Below are 23,848 nucleotides of genomic sequence, written 5' to 3'. Positions count from 1 at the left end.
TTGCTCTCTCTGGTTGCCTCTCGAATAGGCTGACCAAACCACAAATTCCAGTCAATATCTGGTTAGTTAAAATCCCCGTTATAAGATATTCTGATTTACTGGCCACTATTTCTCTGTGTGATTGTTCAGTGTACTCATCAAAGTCATTACTACACTTCTACACACTCCCACCCTTTTTGCTTTCCCAGTGCTTGTTTCATACCAAACTGACTCAACTTTGCACTGTCCACTGTGCCAATTGGGTGCACTGCTTTATATTTTGTTTCTTAGCTAACAGCATAACCCCTCCTCCCTTCCTATCCTCTCTATCTTTTCTGTACACATTGTATTTCCCAAATTCAATTCTGCATTCTTTATGTCTATGTGACACCACATCTGTGATATCCCAACAATATCCACCTTTGATGTTTTTACCAGCATTTCAAATTCATCAAATTTATTACTATACTTCTAGCATTGCTATACATGCGCCTGTTTTTTACTCTCAGTTACCATAATACAAGACGCCTCCCTAGCCAGGTGGGAAGGAGCAGCAGTGCGTAGCACATGCTTCTTGATTGGACCACGGTTCGAGCCCGTCACCACCAAATCCGGAGGATGCGGAAGTGTCAGGTAATGACCACCGCATATCCCGGAGCAATATGGCCTTAGTTGCTAATGCTCCTAAAAACCAAATAACAACAACCATAACACAGCCCATGTATTTACTTGTTTCGTGATGACTCCCAGCTGTTCTTGAAATCCCCAGCTACTTGCTTTCCAGGCTGCTGCTCATTCCAGTAGAAACAGTGTAAGAATCACTACCACCTCTGTCTACGGCTACTGTTAATCTCTTATTATGTGAGTCCCCTCCCACCCAAGCTAGCAGTTTTCCGACCCACATAACATCACCTCGATAGCATCAGCAAATATTCTTGTACCCTTTCTATTTAAGTATATCCCATCCTTGTAGAAGCAATCTCTCTTGTTAACAAGCACAAACCACACCGAGAAAAAATTCTACCCCATAAGCCTTGCACAGTCTCTCCAAGGCCGAATTGATTGACAAGGCTCTCATCATATACTCCCTCCTATCGTTTCTGGGGAGAATTGCAGACACTTTCAAATTAAATCTAACTTACAACTTTTTTCAACATTTACCTGTACTTGTTAAGTAAGTCTGCTGATCATTAGTGCCAACATGTATGTTGGCACTAATGACATCTGCTCTACAATGATATCTGCTCTACAATGTCATCAACTTTTGCCCCTGGCAGACATAGCATGGTCCTTTTCCACCTATCCTTTTTGCACAATATATTTTCTGTTTCCCTGACACTTGAGTCACCAGCTATAACTAGCTCATGTGAGACCAGTGCATTCTGCCCTGAAAATTGCTGCTGTGTTGCCTAATGCACGAGTGACCTCTGACATTGAGTTGGGTATAGCTGAAAGCTTTATGGGCTCCCATTTTAATTCTTTCAAGGGCATCTACCCTACACCTCAAACTTTCATAGACTCTAATAGACTGAAATTTCATAGACTGAAAGGAGGCAGCAAAGGAAGTAAGCAAACCCTTAGCCATAATTATGAGAGCTTCCTTGGACTCAGGGGAGATACCCATAGACTGGAAATGTGCAAATGTGACCCCAATTCACAAAGGAGGATCAAAGGCTGACACAAGTAATTATAGACCTGTGAGCTTAACTTCTGTTCCAGGAAAATTAATGGAGGCACTGGTTAAAGAAGCACTGTAGGATCATTTAGACAAGACTTCAGTTATAGCTCAGACACAGCATGGTTTTGTTAAGGGGAAGTCTTGCCTGACCAACTTGATTGGATACTATGATGCAGTCACAAAAGAACTGGATGCAGGGAATAACTTTGATATTATATACTTGGATCTTAGAAAGGCTTTTGATACTGTTGCACATGGAGGACTGCTACACAAATTGGAGCAGTGTGACATTGGAGGCAAATTGCTGCTATGGATAAAGGGGTGGTTGAGGGGGAGAAGACAGAGAGTGGTAATCAATGGACACTGCTCATCGTGGACTAATGTTATTAGTGGAGTCCCTCAGGGCTCAGTGTTGGGTCCATTATTGTTTTCTGTATTTATAAATGATATTAATGATGGTATATCAAGCTTAATGTCCAAGTTTGCAGATGATACAAAGGTTGGCAGGGTTGTCAAGGACACTACTGACACTATGCTGCTGCAACAGGATCTGGAAAGGTTGAGCAGATGGGCTGAGAGGTGGCAAATGAAGTTTAACATTATGACAAATGTAAAGTACTACACATGGGAAACAGCAACCCCAGAGCAACGTATCAACTCTGTGGTACTACACTGACAGTGGTAGAGAATGAAAGGGACTTGAGGGTGGTTGTGCAGGCAGATATGAAGTTCTCTGAGCAGTGCAGACGGGCTGCAAGAGTAGCTCATGGAGTATTGTCAATGATATACAGGAATTTTTCCAGCAGGGATAAGGAGGTGATTATTCCATTGTATAAGGCAATGGTCAGGCCACACCTAGAGTACTGTATACAGGTCTGGAGACCTCATTTCAAGAAGGATGTAGAGCTGCTGGAACGAGTACAGAGAAGGGCAACAAGATTAGTGAATGGAACAAAGGGGTGCTCTTACGAAGAAAGGCTTAAGTTTTGCAAATTACAGTGTCTGGAGACTAGGCACCAGCGAGGTGATCTGATAGAGGTGTATAAAGCCTTGAATGGTTTAAGCATGCTCAATGCTGATGGGATTCTTCCTCTAGCTCAGAAAAATCACCTGAGAGGGCATAAATTCAAATTGAGGAAAGACAGATGTAGGATAGACGTGCGGAAATTTGCCTTTAGCCAGCGGGTGGTTGGTTGGTGGTACAGACTCCCATCCCTTGTGGTGGAGGTTGATAGCCTAAATAAGTTTAAGGCTCAGCTGGACAGGTATTTTGAACGAACAGAGGGGTGAAGTGGGGTTTTTTTTTTTTTTTTGGCTGATGCTGCATAAGCTTGCTTTCTTGCATCAAATGCCTCTACTAATGCTAATGCTAAGAAAGACTTCGAATATGTGGGTTGCAGAGTTTGGAAACTAGACACCTTACAGGAGATTTGATTGAGGTGTATAAGGCTCTGAGAGGCATCAGTAAAATGAATGAGGACGAAATTTTCAAGATTATAAATGATGCTAGAACTAGGGGACATAAATTCAAGTTACGGGGGGGGGAAATGTTTAGCTTGGACTGCAGGAAGTTTTATTTTAGCCAGCGAGTTATAAATTACTGGAATAAGTTGCCTTCATGGGTGGTAGAGGCCGACAGTTTGGGGAAATTCAAAGGTCATCTGGATAGTACTTTCGGGTAAGGGAAGCGCATAGGATGATAGGTTTAATTTCCTTTTTCTTTTTTTTTTTTTTTATTAATTATTATTATTTATTTTATTTTATTTATTTATTTTTTTTTTTTATCATTGTTTTGTTCGGATTTTTTTTTTTTTTTTTTTTTCTGGATGGTGCAGCATAAGCCATAGGCTTTCTTGCACCATGCGGCCATTACTAATACTAATACTAATCAGAATGCTGAGTTGGCACCTAATGCCTTGATACTCTCTGCATTTAGCACACAGAAAGACATCGTCCTTAGCTAGATCATGTCTTGTTCCAGAAAGGTCTGCAAACATTTCTCATTTTGCACAATTTTTTAGGCTGATGTGTTGGAGAATTGCCCCCTTAGCCACAGCACTCCTGCTATTTGATGCAGGAACTAAAATTACAGTATATCGAAAACATCACTAAGGTTTTTTACATATTTCGCTAGTGAATGTATGTATTTCTGGAAAGATATTGGTCTTCTGAATGAACTGGGCGTTGAACACAATCCTAATGAATGATGTGTATTTACTGATATCTCAAAATTTAGTTTAAAAACAGTTTTGCTGCATAGGAGAAATACTATTGTTTGAAAGAAAGTTTATCTAAGAAAGATTGTGCAGTAAAGTACATGACTTTGCTTGGAATGTCTGTGGTGATCTTAAGATAATTGGATTACTTACTGGTTTACAAGGAAGTTTCACAAAATACTATTGTTTTTCATGTTTGTGGGACAGTTGAGCAACAGAAAAATATTATATTGTGCAACATTGAGGAGGAATTTTTTGCAGGATGAAGTAATTATAAAATATGTATCACTGGTTGGACCAAAAAGGTTCTTCTCCTACCTTTGAATAAACCTTGGATTAATGAATAGTTTTGTTAAGGCTCTGGATAAAGAAGGAAGTGGATTCTGCTACCTAAGGGAAGTGTTCCCCAGTTTAGCAAAGGCAAAACTGCAAGGAGTTTTCTTTGAGCATCAAATAAAGGAACTTTTCACAGATGGTCTATTTGAAACAAGCCTGCAAGGACTGAATAATAGCAACTGCCATGTTACCCATAATTCAGTTTTCTAGAAGACACTTCTGAATTTACACACTAAATTTCACCAATTATTAAAAGAAATTGATAAAATTGTTTGCTTCCAAGCCGGCAAGTTTCAACTACTTCTACTACTGCTAATGCTGTGTAAATGCGATATGGTATATCGCATCACCTGTAGAGACTGTAACAGTTGCTACATAGGAGAAACATCAAGGCATCTCCAGGATCGCCTCACGGAACACGACAGAGCAATCCAGCTGGCTGAAACTGACCAGTCCGCGGTTGCGGAACATTTTTGGGCCACCGACCACGATCTTGACCCCAAATGCAACTTTGAAATAGTAGACCACTCACGACACTTTCGCCACCGCCCATGGCTAGAATCACTCAACATAGTAAACAATCCAAAGGCATTAAATCGCCAGAAAGTCATACGTCTACATCCCATCCTAGAGACAACCTTTTTATTGATGGATGATCAGTGGCGTAGAAAGCAGCACGTCCGCACAACAATGACGCATGATTAACGTGGCAAGCACTCAGCTCGTTGTATTGTATTTAATTTTGTATTTAATTTGTCAGTTGACAAAGGGACACACGTCCCGAAAGCTACTGATTTTTGTTAATCTATTTGTATAACTGGTTTATAACTAACTTAAGTGCATATTAAACTATGGACCCCAGTACTCCAGGCCCATTCGTTACTATTCGATCTCTTTACGGCCATAATACTTACAACGATTGTGTGCAGTTACAAAAGTCCTTCCTTTCGATAGCCCGCAACAGGCAACATCTACGCTTTGCACACAGATGCAAAAGCAATCGAATCATTAGCATTAGTTGAGGCATTTGATGCAAGAAAGCAAGCTTATGCAGCATCAGCCAAAAAAAATAAAAAATAAAGTAAAATAAATAAAAAATAACCACTTCCACTTCACCCCTCTGTTCGTTCGAAATACCTGTCCAGCTGAGCCTTAAACTTATTTAGCCTATCAACTTCCACGACAAGGGATGGAAGTCTGTTCCACCTACCAACCACCCGCTGGCTAAAGGCAAATTTCCGCACATCTATCCTACATCTGTCTTTCCTCAATTTGAATTTATGCCCTCTCAGGTGATTTTTCTGAGCAAGAGGAAGAATACCATCAGCATTGAGCATGCTCAAACCATTCAAGGCTTTGTACACTCTATCAGATCACCTTGCTGGTGCCTAGTCTCCAGACACTGTAATTCGCAAAACTTAAGCCTTTCTTCGTAAGAGCACCCCTTTGTTCCATTCACTAATCTTGTTGCCCTTCTCTGTACTCGTTCCAGAGCTCTGCATCCTTCTTGAAATGAGGCCTCCAGGCCTGTATACAGTACTCTAGGTGTGGCCTGACCATTGCCTTATACAAGGGAATAATCACCTCCTTATTCCTTCTAGAAAAATTCCTATATATCATTGACAATACACCATGAGCTACTCTTGCAGCCCGTCTGCACTGCTCAGAGAACTTCATATCTGCCTGCACAACCACCCCCAGGTCCCTTTCATTCTCTACCACTGTCAGTGTAGTACCACAGAGTTGATACGTTGCTCTGGGGTTGCTGTTTCCCATATGTAGTACTTTACATTTGTCATAATGTTAAACTTCATTTGCCACCTCTCAGCCCATCTGCTCAACCTTTCCAGATCCTGTTGCAGCAGCATAGTGTCAGTAGTGTCCTTGACAACCCTGCCAACCTTCGTATCGTCTGCAAACTTGGACATTAAGCTTGATATACCATCATCAATATCATTTATAAATACAGAAAACAATAAAGGACCCAATACTGAACCCTGAGGGACTCCACTAATAACATTAGTCCATGATGAGCAGTGTCCATTAATTACCACTCTCTGTCTTCTCCCCCTCAACCACCCCTTTATCCATAGCAGCAATTTTCCTCCAATGCCACACTGCTCCAATTTGTGCAGCAGTCTTCCATGTGCAACAGTATCAAAAGCCTTTCTAAGATCCAAGTATATAATATTAAAGTTATTCCCTGCATCCAGTTCTTTTGTGACTGCATCATAGTATCCAATCAAATTGGTCAGGCAAGACTTCCCCTTAACAAAACCATGCTGTGTCCGAGCTATAACGGAAGTCTTGTCTAAATGATCCTGCAGTGCTTCTTTAACCAGTGCCTCCATTAATTTTCCAGGAACAGAAGTTAAACTCACAGGTCTATAATTACTTGTGTCAGCCTTTGATCCTCCCTTGTGAATTGGGGTCACATTTGCACATCTCCAGTCCATGGGTACCTCCCCTGAGTCCAAGGAAGCTCTCATAATTATGGCTAAGGGTTTGCTTACTTCCTTTGCTGCCTCCTTTAATATAACTGGATAGATCCCATCCACCCCAGGTGCCTTTCTTGTGTTTATCTTCAACAATTTCTCCTCCACTTTACTCTCTGTTATTACAAGATTCTTTAGCTTACTGCTAGAGTTGAATACACCTCTGGCATTCCCCTCGCTGAATAACTCCTCATGTGTGAATGTCGATGCAAAATATTCATTTAGTTTGTTAGCTACCTGAGCAGGGTCATCAACAGTTGACCCATCGATATCAAGTGGACCAATCTGATTCATCCCCTTCCTTCAGCAAAGAGTAAAGAACTCTTTGCTGTTTTTCTTCGCATCCCTTGCCAAGGATCTCTCATAATCTGCCTTCGCCTGCCTAACCTCCTTTGCAACTTGGTTACAGATCAACTTGTATCTATCATAGGCTTCTGTGTCACGTGTTAATTTGTATGTATCCCATGCATTTTTCTTCTCTGCCATATGCCTCGTTAGTTCATCTGACATCCATTTAGGCCTAAACCTTGAACATCATACCTAAAGGGTTCCGCTACAAAGCCCCGTTCCACAACTCTCACATGGATTGTGCATGTTTTAACTTCAGTCTACGCACATTAAAATTGTGGATAACCCATCTCCACCGTGAAATCAAGAGCGCTGACTACAACAAGTCCAGACTGTTACAACATCTACAAGGTAAGGTCTCGTCTATCGTATAACCTTATACATACCATCTGTCGTCGGGCTAATCAGATCTCTGATACCTACCGTTTATGCCAACAGCACAAATTCATAAACTTAAGCATAGAAGCTAACTCCTTAAAGGCGAACACACGTTCAAATGACACAACTTCCTTCGTCTTGAATCTAAGCAGCAAACAACTATCCAGCGAGCAGCTGAATGTTTTATCCAACGGCATGAAATTCGCCGTTATACCATCCAAACTTCCATTCACACAGTTCGCTATGGGTATAGAAGCAGTATTACCAACCTTCCCGCAACGAGATCCGTTTCAGGACTGCCGCAATCCTCCACAGCACTCGAAAAAACTTACTCAAACCTTAACCATCGTCAGCGTGCTGCCCTATCATCTATAAGAAAAGACAAGTCCATCGTCGTACTTCCTGCGGATAAAGGGCGCTGGACCGTTGTGTTGGACCGATCAACCTACTGAGAGAAAGCCCTGACCCTACTACTAGACCCAAACGTATATGAACCTCTATCTGATCCACCCATTAAGGTCTTGAAACGTCTAGAGACACATGTCAATAAACTCGTCCACACATGGTTTAAAGATCTCGACCACAACTCAGCGTCTTCTACGTGCTACTGGCTGCCAACTACCGCAATTCTATGGATTACAAAGATCCACAAACCGGGTATTCCCCTCAGACCTATAGTGTCGTGCTGCAGTGCCCCAACGTATGAACTGTCCAAACATATCGCGCGCCTTCTCTCACCTCTTATAGGTAATACATCGCACACCGTTAAAAATAGCAGTGAATTCATCCACCTCATTAAGGACCTTTCAATCCCTGACAACACTGTCATGGCATCATTTGATGTGGTTTCTTTATTCACTTCAATTCCTGTCCAACAGGCCGTGCACTGCGCCAGAAGGCTCCTCGAGAACAACTTAAGCCTCCAATCCAGGACATCACTATCCACCAATGACATCTGTACCGCCCTCAACCTATGCTTATCAAGCAGCATCTTCACTTTTGAGGATTCACTCTACCAACAGGTACATGGCACTGCTATGGGTGCCCCTGTCAGTTCCGTAGTAGCTAACATTGCCATGGAAGATCTGGAGGAGCAGATACACCAGAACCCACCTACACCTATTACAACATGGTATAGATACGTTGACGATATTTTTACTGTAATACTACGTGGTTCTGAAACTGCACTGCTGGAATACCTCAACTCCCTATCTAATTTCATCAAGTTTACCGTAGAATCAGAGGTGAACGGTACGCTCCCGTTCCTGGACGTCCTAGTGCATCGCGTAGGCCCACATCTAGAGACCTCAGTATACCGCAAACCCATGTGGTGCGGTCATTTCACTAACTACAGGTCCGGCCACGCACCAAGCCATCTCAATAGCACTGCCTGCACCCTATTCTCCAGGGCTTGGAGCCATTCCAGCACCGACACAATTGGGCGTAACGAGATCTCCCGTGTGAAGGCGGACCTAACCAAATGTGGTTATCCATCCCATGTACTAAGCAGATGCCTATTACAGGCAGAAGAACTCACATCCAACCCAAGACCACCGAACCAAGTCGGTATATCGTCCGCCTACATTCCCTATTATCCAGGCGTGTCAGGACGGATCTCGAAGGTCCTTAGAAGTTACAACATCAAATGTGTGCAATTACCCTGCAGGAACCTACGTTCACTTGTCTCCAGCGTGAAGACCCCTGTCACACCTGTCTTACGCAGCAATGTGGTATATCGCATCACCTGTAGAGACTGTAACAGTTGCTGCATAGGAGAAACATCAAGGCGTCTCCAGGATCGCCTCACGGAACACGACAGAGCAATCCAGCTGGCCGAAACTGACCAGTCCGCGGTCCATTTTTGGGCCACCAACCACGATCTTGACCCCAAACGCGACTTTGAAATAGTAGACCACTCACGACACTTTCGCCACCGCCTATGGCTAGAATCACGCAACATAGTAAACAATCCAAAGGCATTAAATCGCCAGAAAGGCATACGTCTACATCCCATCCTAGAGACAACCGTTTTATTGATGGATGGTCAGTGGCGTAGAAAGCAGCACGTCCGCGCAACAACAATGACGCATGATTAACGTGCCTCACTCAGCTCGTTGTATTGTATTTAATTTGTCAGTTGACAAAGGGACACGCATCCCAAAAGCTACTGATTTTTGTTAATCTATTTGTATAACTGGTTTATAACTAACTTAAGTGCATATTAAGCCAAACTATGGTTAAGATAAGATTGCAGTCAGTGGAAGAAGATCATTAACATATAAGGAAAATAGTGGCAGAAATAATTAAACCTTGAGCAGATAAACAGTATAGTCTCTCTCATGTCTTTCAAGGTTATGACGGGCATCACAATGAGATCCATTATTCCATATATTTCAAGAGTACATCTTTAAAAAGTGTTTGCAGGCTAGTCCACCCGACTGACTGTATTGGTAAATCTTCCAGGAATCAGTTAGTGTATAATCTTGCCACCTCTACTCTGCCATCTGGTGATTGAAGGAAATCTGAATAGTGTGCATGCAGGCAGGCACTGTCACTACATGCTTTTAGGGATAAAATCCTTTATTTCTCTTTGTGCTCTGAATCCTCTATCTAAAGCTTGGTTTTCTGATAAATCTGTTAAAGCTGTTCTAGAAAAGAACATTGCATATTGCAGTAATCATGTATTCAAATCTCCGGCTTCATTTTCTGCCTGCAGTAAAGCCTGCAACAATCGTAAAATAGTTATTAACCATCTAAATTGGATTTAAATACACTAAGAATTGGAAACTTGCTTCTTGTCCAAAATGGTAGTTGTGCTTCCTTGTCTCTGGCCAATGCTATCAGCCACAAATTTCATCTATTCTTCCACCTCTGTTAAGTTATGGTCTCCTTGATTCTCAGCTAAAGATAAAGCTGAATTATTAGCATCTTAGCTTTCTTCTAACTCTTTTATGACGATCTCAGTAAATCACCTCCTACCAAACTCAGTACATTCCACTCAGTACATCCTGTAATCTGACAGAAGGATGTTAGAAAAGTTCTGAACGATCTCATTGTCAAGAAAGCTCTAGGTCCTAATGGCATTTCTCCCTTTGTTTGCAAAACCTATGCTCCTGAACTTGTTTTTTTGTGTTTCGTTTTTTACACTTTCTTCTTCCACTAGTTTTTTCCCCTTGTGCATGGAAATTTGCTCATGAAAAATCTCTCCCTTCCAATTATACTTACCTCTATTATTTTCAAAGTAATGGAAAAATTGATCAATCACTGACTTTTACACTATCTAGAAACCTTCCATCTGATCAGTGATTGCCAATGGAGAATCTGTCAATGTTGATCCCCTGGCAATATAGTAATGGGAATATTAACAGCCATATAGTGCAAGGAAGCCACAAGCTCTTGCTGCACTGGCCAAAAAAAAAAAAAAAAACACAAATTATTTGCTTTTCCCCCACCACAGCTAACTATCCAGGTGACCTTTGAATTTATTGAAACTGTCAGCCTCAACTACCTGCAAAGGCAACTGGTTCTAGCAATCAGCTACTCGCTGGCTAAAAGAAAACTTCCTACAATCTAGTCTAAACCTCTTCCCCTGTAATTTGAATTTATGCCCTCCATTTCTGGAATTCTCTGTAACAGTGAAAATTCTGCCTTCATTTATTTTACTAACCCCGTCGCTGAGCCTTCTAAACCTCAGTCAGGTCATCTCTGAGGTGTCTAGTTACTAAGCTCTAACCCACGTAATCGGAGTCTTTCCTCATATGGTTGCCCTTTTTCCAATCTCGCTGTGCAAGTTTCTTTTCTTTGGACCCTTTCAAGAAGCTCAATGTCTTATATCAGATATGGTCTCCATACTTGAACACAGTATTCCAAATGTGGCCTTCCAGTTGCCTTATACAGTGAGACTATAACCTCCATATCTCAATAGGATAATGTTTGATAAATCATCAATAGGACACTATAGGCTTTCCTGGCTGCTGTTTACACTGCTCAGAAAACTTTATATCTGCCCGTATTATAACTCCCAGATCGATTTCTTCCTCTACTGTTTTTAATTCAACCCCACCAAGTGTATAATTTATTTTGGACTTGCTATTCCTCAAGAGTAAGACCTTGCATTTTGTTGCATGAAAATATAGCTGCCACTTTTCTAATCATTCTTGAAGCCTGTTCAAGTCATCCTGAAGGAGCACTGCTTAGTACTGAACATTAACTACTCTACCAATCTTTACATCATCTGCAAATTTTGACATCAAGCCTTCTATCCCATCGTCGATGTCATTTATGAAGTTTTCAAGGCATATCCTGTCATATGTTACTCATCTTTGCACAAATTAAATATTTGGTGGAACTGAAGCACTTGTTCATGGCATTTCCAAGGTTTTTGATTCATATTTGGCATAAAATCTTTCTAAACAAACTTCATTATGGTTTATAGGGAAAAAAACTGTACTTTCTCCGATCTGTACTACCTCAGATCAGTCAACCCCATTCTCAAATGAAGGGGACTTTAGAAATTCCTTACAGTCACAGACAGAAATTGAACTGAGACCTCTCCAAATGAGTAAAAAGTAACAAAACCATTATGAAGTTTTGATGGTCTCTCTCTCTCTCTCTCTCTCTCTCTCTCTCTCTCTCTCTCTCTCTCTCTCTCTCTCTCTCCCTCCCCCCCCCTCCCCTCACTGTGAATAATGGTAGATTGCTCTCTATATTTTAACTTCTGAACTAATGTTGGCATTTGCTCAAGGTTTAATTATTTCTGCCACTATTTTCTTCATATGTTAATGATCTTCGTCCACTGACTGCAATCGTATCTTAACCATAGTTTGGCTGATCATAACACATGATACATTCTATTCACATAGAAGATACAGTCTATCTTCCTGTTTGAGAAACCTTATTCTGCAAAAACAGTTTCAATCTCTGTTATCCTTATTTCCAGATAATTCTTCAATGGGTGGAGCAAACTTATTTAACATCAGTCTTTATAAAAATCAGTCCTGTTATTTTTGCAAAAAAGAATATCTCTTCCATTCTTATCTTAGATAACACTTGATTTCTCGACAATATCATATATCTTTATTGAGGATCAGCCTGACTTATAATCATTTGGCATTAGCACATCACAAATATTGCTTCCTCCGCTTCCAAAAAATTATGTTTGTTTTGTGCTGTCAGCATTACTTTTCATCTAAATAGCCTCTGACTGTACAAATCTGAAATCTACCCTACGTTAGGAAACTTTCCACATCTGGAGTGGTGTTCCTAAAACCTCTAAGCTCATAGATTCTATGTAAAAGAGGGCAGTCAGGTTAATTAATGACCCTATTACAAACTCTCCATTCTCTGTCACATGCAAAATTGTTTTTTGCTGTATGCCTTTTCTACTGATATATCCATGGGCTTTTCCAAATTAACATATGTAATTCCACTGCTCTCTTCCAAACCATTCAAAACACATGCCCGAGCTAGTCAACAACTATTCATTGTCCAGTTCCATCAGAAGTGGCCCCAGGTCTATCAGCGCCCTGTGCGAGATTTTTTGGTGCACCCTGTCTGACTTGAAATTCAGCAAATCAGTGAATTTTCGGGGCATTTTGGCACCCTGTTCAGGAGGAACCGCTTGATCGTACCTTAAGCTGGTCCTGAGCTCCATACTCACAGAACTATGTTTTCTTCTCTCTCTCATTCCTTCTTCTAACTTCTATTCGTTGGAATAACCTTCCTTTTCATTTGAATTTCTATCAAAATTCAAATCTAATTCCCACAAATATCTTTTGTCTTCTTAATACTTAACCAATACGTTTTATTAAAGTACTGTAGGTCCTTTCATGTTTTGGGCTTTAATAAAAGAAAAAAAAAAAAACTTATACTCCATACCTCCAAGCATACTCATATTGAAGTATATTAAGGTACACAGTGAAACTTTTAGAGATTTACTACAAATTACACCATGCCACACATAGCATTTGTTGAAAATCATGGAGGAACTTAACATACACCCTGTACATTTTATATATAGATAAAATTGAGTAATACATTGATGAAACAATTCATTTTAAAAATTTAACAGTTGAATTTAATGGACATGTTATGTAAAATGTTTATTTGCTTTAGAGTGTTGTCTGACGTTTTTATTCTGTCTTGTAATACAGGATAACTCAAAATACCAAGATAACACAGACTTACACAGTCAGACTGTGTTATCTTGGTATTTTATTTGTTATAAAACCTTCATTGATAATTATCATTGTAGGTTTTATAACACCTAAGGTTTTATCACTGAATTCTGATAAATATCAAAATATGAAATTCAGTAAAATGTGGATGAAAACTGTTCTCTCTCCCTCTCTCTCTCTCTCTTTTCCAGCTCAGCCTCCCGGAATACCAGAAATATGTAAGAAATCCTTAACTTGTTGTTCAGTGAAAGGAGAAGAGGATCTTTTTATTATTGGCAAGAATTTTTTGAAGGACACAAAAGTAGTGTTTAGAGAAGTGCCTGAAGGTAAGATACCTACAAACAGTATTGTGAGTTTCTTTCTTAGACCTTTAACTTCTCTCTCTCTCTCTCTCTCTCTCGCACGCACGCACGCACGCACGCGCGCGCGCGCACACACACACACACACACACACACACACACACACACACACACACACACACACACACACACACACACAATATGAAGACTTGGTGAATAAGAGTTCAGACTTCAGAACCAGCCAGTAAATCTCACAGTTTTAGTTGCATATGCACCGAACATCAACATCCACAGACAAAGATATGGACGTGTATTATGTAAGTCTCCAGTCAGCTCTTGATCTGGTCCCAAAAAAGGATGTTTTGATACTCATGAGTGATTTTAATGCAAAAGTAGGCAAGACAGTTTCTTCTAGTTGGAAGAAAGACAAGTAGGCAAGACAGTTTCTTCTAGGTTTGGTCTTGGCACTAGAAACGAGCAGGGTGAAAGTTTAATTGAATTTTGTCATCTGAAGAGTCTTGCCATATGTAACACCTGCTTTCAGGCAGCACCCAAGAAGACTCTACACATGGAAATCTACTGATCATAAAACAAGGAATCAGATTGATTATACAAAGGGTACTAGGAAAGTTTTGCAATACAGCTTTGTTTATTTAATTTTTTCAAAATAATTTCCTCTACATTCAATACACCTCTCCATCCTCTGAAACCAATCTTTAAACCAGTTCTGCCAAGTTTCACTAGGGAGTAAAGCACACTCGTTGTCCCAAGCCCGTAGAAGGTCCTCATCACTGGAAAACCGCCTCCCTTTTAGCTTCATTTTCACATGCGGGAACAGTGCAAAGTCGCAGGGAGCAAGGTCTGGACTGTAGGGAGGGTGCTCGAGAAGTTTCAGTCCTGTCGTGGTCAAATATTCGGTGCAGGCTTTGGCGCGGTGAGCTGCAGCATTTTCGTGATGGAGGTACCAGGTGTCCATTCTTGACTTTGGCCGCAGGTTCTTCATAGATCCAATGACTTTAGGCAGGCATTGTTCAGTATACCACTTAGCTGTGACTGTCTTCTGCGTGTCCAAAACGACACGTTCCACAATTCCACTCGATTTGACAAATACAGCTATCATTTTCTTCTTTACAGATCGGGATTTTCTGACAATTACGGGTGTGTCGTCATCATCAAAGACCCAAACTTTGTTTTGAGCCTTGGTCGGCAGATCGTAATAGTACAGCCAAGTCTCGTCACCTGTCACGATGTTGTGCACATACCGAGATTGTCCCTTATCAAACTTTTTTAACATCTCCCGGCACCAAGTCACACGCCGGTTCATCTGCTCTTCAGTCAGTTGATGCGGCACCCAGAGAGAACAAAGTTTCTTCACGTGCAAATGATCTTGCAGAATCGAACGAATTGTTGGTGCATTTAGGCCCAAAGTATCCTCTATCTGTTGGTAGGTCACTCGCGTGTTTTCGTCAAGCATTTTCCTCACAGCAGTAACGTTTTCCTCCGTAACTGACGTTCGTGGCCTTCCCGGCCTCTCAGAATCCTCCAGAGTGAAATTTCCCCTTTGGAATTCTCTATACCACCTGAATATCGTTGTATGATGTGGACAATCATTATCTAGTGCAAGAGTCATTTCTTCTAAGCACTGGTCTATGGTTAGACCACGCACGAAATTATACCGCAAAACTGTCCTTATCTCATTTCGTGACCACGATGCCATCGCAAGCACTTTACACTCTCACTACTAATGAATAACTGAGCCCATCGACTTAGCGGGGCGGCTACTATGCACGTATGAACATGTCTCAACATGCAGCAACAAGCAGCTTCCTGTGATTCATTGTTCCGTCATATTGCAAAACTTTCCTAGTACCCTTTGTATCCTTATACAGCAAAGGCAGTGTTCCAGTGTAATCACAGTTAAAAACACTTCGTAGAGCAGATTGTAGCAGTGATTATCAGCTACTCCACATTGTTCTCAAGCTGAAGTGAAAAAGATCATGAATAAGTTTTTCCCTAGACGATTGGATGTAGAAAATATTCCAAACAATTATATGCTTGAAACAGGCAATCGTTTACAAGCTCTATTAGGACTAGATGATGATATGCTGCCTGAGGAAATGTGGGAAAATACTAAAAGCATTATTAAGGATTCAGCAAATAGACACATTAGAGAAATGTCAAAGATCAGGAACCCTTTTAAACTTATTGAATAGAGAAGAACTGCATAAGCCCAGGGTATACAAGGAAATGAAGAGTATCAGGAACTAAGCAAAGTCATCAAGCTCTGTTTAAGCCAGGACAAACAGGATTATATCAATCGAAAGTGTAAAAAAATTGAATACCATAACAAATGAAACAACACTAAAAAGATGTATGATGTAATTAAGTCCTTAAGGCAAAAGTTTCGACCAAAACTTAATGTAATTAAGGACTCCAAAGGGAAATTTTAACAGAGGAGAACATAATCAAAGGTAGGTGGAAAGAATGCTGTGAGCAGCTCTTCTGAGCACCTGCTGGCATTGATGATCTGCCACCCCCTTTTCAAGAGTGTGATCATGAACCAGTTCCATTGAAGGAAGAAGTCAAAAAAGCCACCAGATAACTAACGTGTGGCAAGTCACCTGGAATTGATGAAATCCCAGCAGAATTGATTAAAGCTACAGGTGTGAAGGGCGCCAAGTTTTTTAATAAAATGATTGTAAAAATTTGGGACGGTGGCCATCAGATTGGAAGAAATCAATTTTTATACCCTTACCAAAAAAAGGAGATCTAAAAATTTGCTCAAATTATTTCTCACACTAGCAAGATTCTTCTTAAAATCATATTGAAACAGAATCTCAAGAAAACTTGAAGAAGAAATGCCAGAAGAGCAAGCAGGTTTCAGAAGGGGTAGAGGAACCAGAGATCAGATCTTAAGCCTACGACCTGATTATTGAAAAATGCAAAGAATTCAATGTTCCAGTCATTTTGTGTTTTATAGATTATGCAAAAGCATTTGATTGTGTTCAACATGAGAAACTATGGAAAACAATGACTATTATGAGTTTCCCAATCTATATAATTTCAGCTGATTAAGCTACTGTACCAGGAACAGGAAGGAACTGTGAGAACGAGCACAGACCTTTTCACAATAGGTAACAAAATACAGGGCTGTATTTTGTCACTTCACCTTTTTAATCTTTATGCCAAAGATATCATGCATGAAGCCTTGGAAGATTTAGAGACTGGCATCAAAATTGGAGGACTGAAGATAAACAGATGATACTGTGCTAATTTGTAATTCTAAGGATCATCTTAAAGAAACTCTGAGGAGAGTATGGGAAGCAAGTAAGAAAAAAAGGATTGTTTCTGAATGTGTGTAAAACTAAAATTATGGTGATTGGTGATAATCTCGATTCCAGTAAAGTGAAGGTTAATGGGCAAGATATCGAAGAAGTTGATGAATTTGGTTACTTAGGGTCAAGAATAAATAAAAATAGTGACTGCTCAAACGATGTAAAGAGACAACAGGCAATTGCTAAAATGTTGGTTGCTGATCTGATAAAATTATGGAGAGATGATGATCTGCCCCTAAAGACAAAACTGATAACGTTGGTTGCTGATCTGATAAAATTATGGAGAGATGATAATCTGCCCCTAAAGACGAAACTAATAACTTTGGTCGCTTATCTGATAAAATTATGGAGATATCATGATCTGCCCCTAAAGACTAAACTGATAATCATTGATTCGTTAATTTTTCCAGTTGCCACTTATGGATGCGAAGGATGGAATCTGAAAAGAGTTGATGGGAAGAAAATTGAGGCATTTGAAATGTGGTGTTACAAGAGAATACTGCGTATTTTTTACTTGGATCGAAGAACAAATGAGTGGGTATTGAATAAAATTGGCAGGCCTAAAATTCTTCTTCATAGCATCAACAAAAGAAAACTCAAGTTTCTTGGTCATATAGCAAGAAGGGAAAACTTTCTGTTGAAGAATATAATGGAAGGAAAAATCAAGGGAAAGAGGTGCAGAGGAAGACCTGCAACTAGGTGGAAGGATGGGATCAGTGAACTTCTGGGTGTGACACTTTGCGATGCTGCTCGTATAGTACACGATCGATGCAATTGGAGGAATTTGTTGGTGGCCACAACCTCTCCTCCGAGCTATGTGACTGAAGAAGAAGAACAATAAGAGTTGTTGTCTGTGTCTTTATGTATACATTAATGTTCTTTTCTTAGTATTATAGTGTTGGGTATTTTCTATTTTAAGTAATTAAAAATGTTAGTTTTTAATTTCCAGTATTAAAGTAGCATATATAAATAAAATTAATTTGTACAACTGGCTGTAGATTAGAAGGATACATTAGAAATTCCAAAAGTATATAAGTTTATTTATTTTTACTATTTTTAGATTGTTCGGATGAGGACAGCCAAATAATTTGGGAGGTAGCTGTGGAACCAGAAAAGGAATATTTGCAACCAGTAAGTAGATTGACTGACATGGTCTTGAGAATGGCATAACACAGTTCGGAATATTGTCTATTTAATGTTATGTACAAATACTGCGTTGTACCAGGAATATAGAAAGTATGAGAATGCTACCTTTGTTGTAGTCATAAATTAGTATTGGTGATTGAAATTAATGAGCTGGTAGGAGCTACCATTCTTACCAGTAGATCAAAACTGGGGGACTCAGCAGCAATTCAGGTGTCATGCATAGCTGCCAACTGTCCAGATTTAGGGGAGACATATCTTTTTCATCCCTTCTCTATCTCACTATACTAACATAGTTCTTCCTCTTTTTCAAAAGAAAAATTAGTAAAACTAAAGCTTCATCATTAAATTCAGAATTTTAAAATATTCTGTGAATTTTTACTTAACTTCATTCTTTGTAATAGTAGTGGAATGTGATGCAAGAAAGCAAGTGTATGAGCTTATGCAGCATCAGCCAAAAAAAAAAAAAAAAAATTACAAAACAATTCCCTATAAATGTTTGTCCAGTTCCTCCTTAAATGCATTTAACCTATCAACTTCCACAATGACAGATGGAAGTTTGTAGTAGTAGCAGTGGCATTTGATGAAAGAAATTAAGTGCATGAGCTTATGCAGCATCAGCCAAAAAAAAAAAAAGAATCACACCATTCCCTCCAAATGCCTGTCCAGTTCCTCCTTAAATTTATTCAACCTATCAACTTCCACGACAGATGGAAGTTTGTTCCAGCAATTAACCAACCGCTGGCTAAAGGCAAATTTCCGCACATCTAATCTACATCTGTCTTTTCTTAATTTGAATTTATGCCCTCTTAGGTTCGTAATCTGAACAAGTGGAAGGATCCCATCAGAATTCAGCATGCTCAACCCATTCAAGGCCTTATACACCTCAATTAGATCACTGCGCAGGTGCCTAGTCTCCAGCCACTGCAATTTTCAGAACTTAAGCCTCACTTGGTAAGAGGATCCCTTCATTCCCCTCACCAATCTTGTTGCCCTTCTCTGTACACACTCAAGTAAATCTACATAGTTCCTAAAATGAGGCCTCCAGACCTGTACGAAGTACTCAAGGCATGGCCTGACCATTGCCTTATACAGAGGGATAATCACCTCCTTTTCCCCGCTAGCAAAATTCCTATATATCATTGACAAAACCCCATGACCTGCCCTGGCAGCCTGTCTGCATTGCTCAGAAAACTTCATATCTGACTGCACAATTACTCCCAGGTCTTTTTCATTTTCTACCACCTTAAGTGTAGTACCACATAGTTGGTACGTTTCTCTGGGATTACTTCTACCCATATGCAGTACTTTGCATTTGTCAAGGTTAAACTTCATTTGCCACTTCTTAGCCCATCTGCCCAAATTATCTAGATCCTGTTGCAGTAGCACACTGCCATTACTGCCATTAACAACCCTGCCAACCTTTGTATCATCTGCAAACTTCGACATTAAGCCTGATATACCTTCATCAATATCATTGATAAATATACAAAACGACAGTGGACCTAATTAATTGTAGTTAATTGTTCCAGCAATTAACCACCAGCTGGCTAAAGGCAAATTTCCACACATCTGTCTTTTCTTAATTTGTATTTATGCCCTCTTAGGTTTGTAATCTGAACAAGTGGAAGGATCCCATCAGAATTCAACGTGCTCAACCCATTCAAGGCCTTATACACCTCAATCAGATCACCGCACAGATGCCTAGTCTCCAGCCATTGCCATTTGCAGAACTTAAGCCTCTCTTGGTAATAGGACCCCCTTCATTCCCCTCACCAATCTTGTTGCCCTTCTCTGTACATGCTCAAGAAAATCTACATCCTTCCTAAAATGAGGCCTCCAGACCTGTATGCAGTACTCAAGGCGTGGCCTGACCATTGCCTTATACTGAGGGACAATCACCTCCTTTTCCCTGCTAGCAAAATTCCTATATATCATTGACAAAACCCCATTACCTGCCCTGGCAGCCTGTCTGCATTGCTCAGAAAACTTCATATCTGACTGCACAATTACTCCCAGGTCTTTTTCATTTTCTACCACCTTAAGTGTAGTACCACACAGTTTGTACGTTTCTCTGGGGTTACTTGGGGTTACTACATATGGGTAGCCATATGCAGTATTTTGCATTTGTCAAGAATAAACTTCAGTTGCCACTTCTCAGCCCATCTGCCCAAATTTTCTATATCCTGTTGCAGTAGCACACTGCCATTACTGTCATTCCCAACCCTGCCAACCTTTGTATCATCTGCAGACTTCGACACTAAGCCTGATATACCTTCATCAATATCATTGATAAATATACAAAACAACAGCGGACCCAACACCAAACCCTGTGGGACTCCACTACTAACATTAGTTCATAAAGAGCAGCACCCATTGATTACCACACTCTGTGTTCTCCCACTCAACCATCATTTTATCCATTGTAGCAATTTACCCTTGATACCATTCTGTTTCAATTTGTACAGTAGTCTTCCATGCACAACAGTGTCAAAAACTTTCCTGAAATCCAAGTATACGATATCAAAATTATTTTTTGCATCCAATTCCTTTGTAACCACATCATAATACCTATAATCTCTAATGTTAACGAATTGACCATCAGGTGTGCTAGTCTGTGTTACATAAAATATGTGGAATATGCAAAACTATACGTTGCACATTGCAGAGTATAAGTTTTACTTTGTGTTAAATATGTTTTAATATTATTCTTTTTTTTTGTATGTGTGGCCCAATGCTAAATTTGATTTTACAGTGTCTTTCAGTAGGATCCAAAAAAAATATAATGATATAGTGTTTAAGAAACATATATAAAGATTTTCTGTGTATTATAACATCTGCAAAAGGTTTATTTTATGATGTATGTAGATGCGATTTTTTCAGTTTCAAGTGGTGGAAATATAAAGTAATCAGAGAGTTGCAAATGAATATGATAACAATGAAATCACCTTCATCCTCACTAACAGAAGATATATCGTGAATGATGTTACCGTCCTGAACAAGGTAAATGTTGGAAGTGATCACAGAATGATAAAATGCACACTTGATATCGATGTAAGAAAGGAAAAAAACTGACTGGAGTAAATAATGCGAAGAACTTTGAGATAACAGAAGAGGAGAAAAAGCAGTATGTACTAGAACTTAAGAACAAGTTTGAGATTCTGCAGACTGCTCAGGACCAAGATATCGATGAGGAATATTACAACTTTCTGAAAGTGATCAAGCCCAAGAAACCTATAGGTAAAAAGAAATCCAAAGAAGAAAAAATCAGTCAAGAAACACTTGTCATGATGAACCAAAGACGACAAATGAAGAGCAAGATAAACACTGACAAGGAGAAAATTGAGTATACTGAGTTATGCAAAGCCATTAGAAAGCGAATGAGAGAGGACATAAGAAAAGTAGAACAAGCATTAAGGGGGAAAAAAAAAAAGACTTAAATCAATAGCCATGAGCAGTAATACAGAAAGACAAATGATACTGAAACTGTAGAATAGCGATGGTGTACTTATAAATAGCAGAGAAGACATAATTCAAATAGCAGGAGACTACTATAGAGAATTATATAAGGAGCGAGGGAATGATGCCAGCAGTGGGGAAGATGGTACACATACGACATAAACAATATCCTTTCTGAGGAGGTAGAAAATGAAGAATCAGAAAGCTTGGGGGAAGATGAAGTTACTGTAGAATTGTTAAAATTGGGAGGAAGAGACATGACACAAAAACTGGCAAGACTCTCACAAAATGCATTAGAAAAGACATGATGCCTAAGCAGTGGAATAATGCAATCATAGTTTTGCTGCATAAGAACGGAGATCAATCAGAAATTGGAAATTATAGACCAATTAGCTTGTTATCCCACATCTAATGACCCTTGTGAACAAGGGTCATTACTAACAGATTAGAAAGAATACTTGATGAGAATCAACCGAAAGAGGAAGCTGGCTTTAAGACAGGATTCTCAATTATGGATCACCTTCACGTAATTTCACAGCTAATGGAGAAAGCAAATGAATATAAAACACCATTATGCCTGGCATTTGTGGATTATGAAAAGGCATTTGACTCCATACAGCATAAGGCAACGTTTCGGGCACTGGAAAGACAAGGCATTGATACGCCATATTTTGAAGAAAATATATGAGAACGCTACTGCCTTTATTAGACTAGACAAAGAAAGTAGCAAATTTAAAATTGAGAAAGGAGTTCGACAGGGAGACATAATACCTCCAAATTTGTTTACTGCTGCCCTTGAGCAAGCTTTCAGAAGATTACACTGGCTGCAGAAAGGAGTCAATGTGATTGCAGAGTACCCAAACCATTTACGATTTGCAGATGACAAGTGGCGCCTCCGTAGCCAGGTGGGAAGGAGCAGTAGTGCGTAGCACACGCTTCTTGATTAGACCGGGGTTCGAGCCCGTCACCACCAAATACGTAGGATGCGGAAAGGTTAGGGAATGACCACCGCATATCCCGGAGCAATATGGCCTTAGTTGCTAATGCTCCTAAAAACCAAATAAACAACAACAACAAACAGCAGATGACATTGTGGTCATAAGCCACGAACCCAAAGAATTAGAGGAAAATCTTAATCAGTTATGCAGAGTTAGTAAGGATTTTGGACTAAAGATGAATATGGCTAAAACAAAAGTAATGATGAACAAGTATGCCACAGAAAGGGATATAATGATTGAAGGAGCAGTAATTGAAAAGGCGGGGTCATCTACTTATCTGGGACAAGTCATTAGCTGTAATAATGATAAATGGCTGGAAGTCAAGAGAAGAATAAATTTTGGATGGACAGCATTCATGAAATATATAGTCATATACTGAGGAGCAATATCCCAGTTTGTTTGAAACGTAAAATAATGAACCAATGTATACTCCCCACCATGACTTATGGTAGTGAAACTTGAGCACTCACCAAAAGAATGGAAGAGAAGCTGAGAACTACACAGCGAAGAATGGAACGAATTATATTGGGAATCAGACTGTTAGATAAGAAAAGAAACACATAGATTAGGCAGCAAACTCAAGTAAATGACATTCTTATTAAAACTAAAGAACTTAAATGGCCTTGGGCAGGACACATAGCTCGAAGACATGATGCCAGATGGACGAAGAAAATAAAAATAACAGAATGTACCATTCTGTTATTTTCTTAGTCAGAAAAATTTCTCAGTAAGAAAATAACAGAGATAAATACTGTATAATCGAGTGAAAAACTTTTAATAACAAATGGTGTGAAGCTTTCAGGGTTAAAGAGGAACTAGAAGAAAATGGAAGACAACAATGAAGACGGACAGATGAAATTCATGAGTTTAGGGGTAGTAAATGGATAACCATTGCACAAAACAGAAAGGACTGTAAAGTTCCTGGAGAGGCCTTCATCCTGCAGTGGATTGAAAATGGTTGATGATAATAACAATGTGCAATGCATAAAAAGAAATTTAAAAATAAA

General features: G+C 39.7%; 1 protein-coding gene across 3 annotated transcripts in view; it reads left to right on the top strand.

The window, feature by feature from the left end:
* NFAT (nuclear factor of activated T cells 3) overlaps window positions 1–23,848 on the top strand; it is a 283,391-nt gene that overhangs the window by 15,946 nt on the left and 243,597 nt on the right. For all 3 annotated transcript variants that reach the window (XM_090369108.1, XM_090369107.1, XM_090369109.1), the window contains exons 3-4: window positions 13,798–13,932; window positions 18,302–18,372. In XM_090369108.1, the coding sequence (XP_090225234.1) occupies window positions 13,798–13,932; window positions 18,302–18,372 (206 nt within the window). The remainder of the gene's footprint in view (window positions 1–13,797; window positions 13,933–18,301; window positions 18,373–23,848) is intronic.

This window comes from Mastigoproctus giganteus, chromosome 2, assembly GCF_048544385.1.
Source record: "Mastigoproctus giganteus isolate SK-2022 chromosome 2, ASM4854438v1, whole genome shotgun sequence".
Classification (NCBI taxonomy): domain Eukaryota; kingdom Metazoa; phylum Arthropoda; class Arachnida; order Uropygi; family Thelyphonidae; genus Mastigoproctus; species Mastigoproctus giganteus.
Note: the sequence above shows the minus strand (reverse complement) of the source record. Positions and strands in the feature narration are given on the sequence as shown.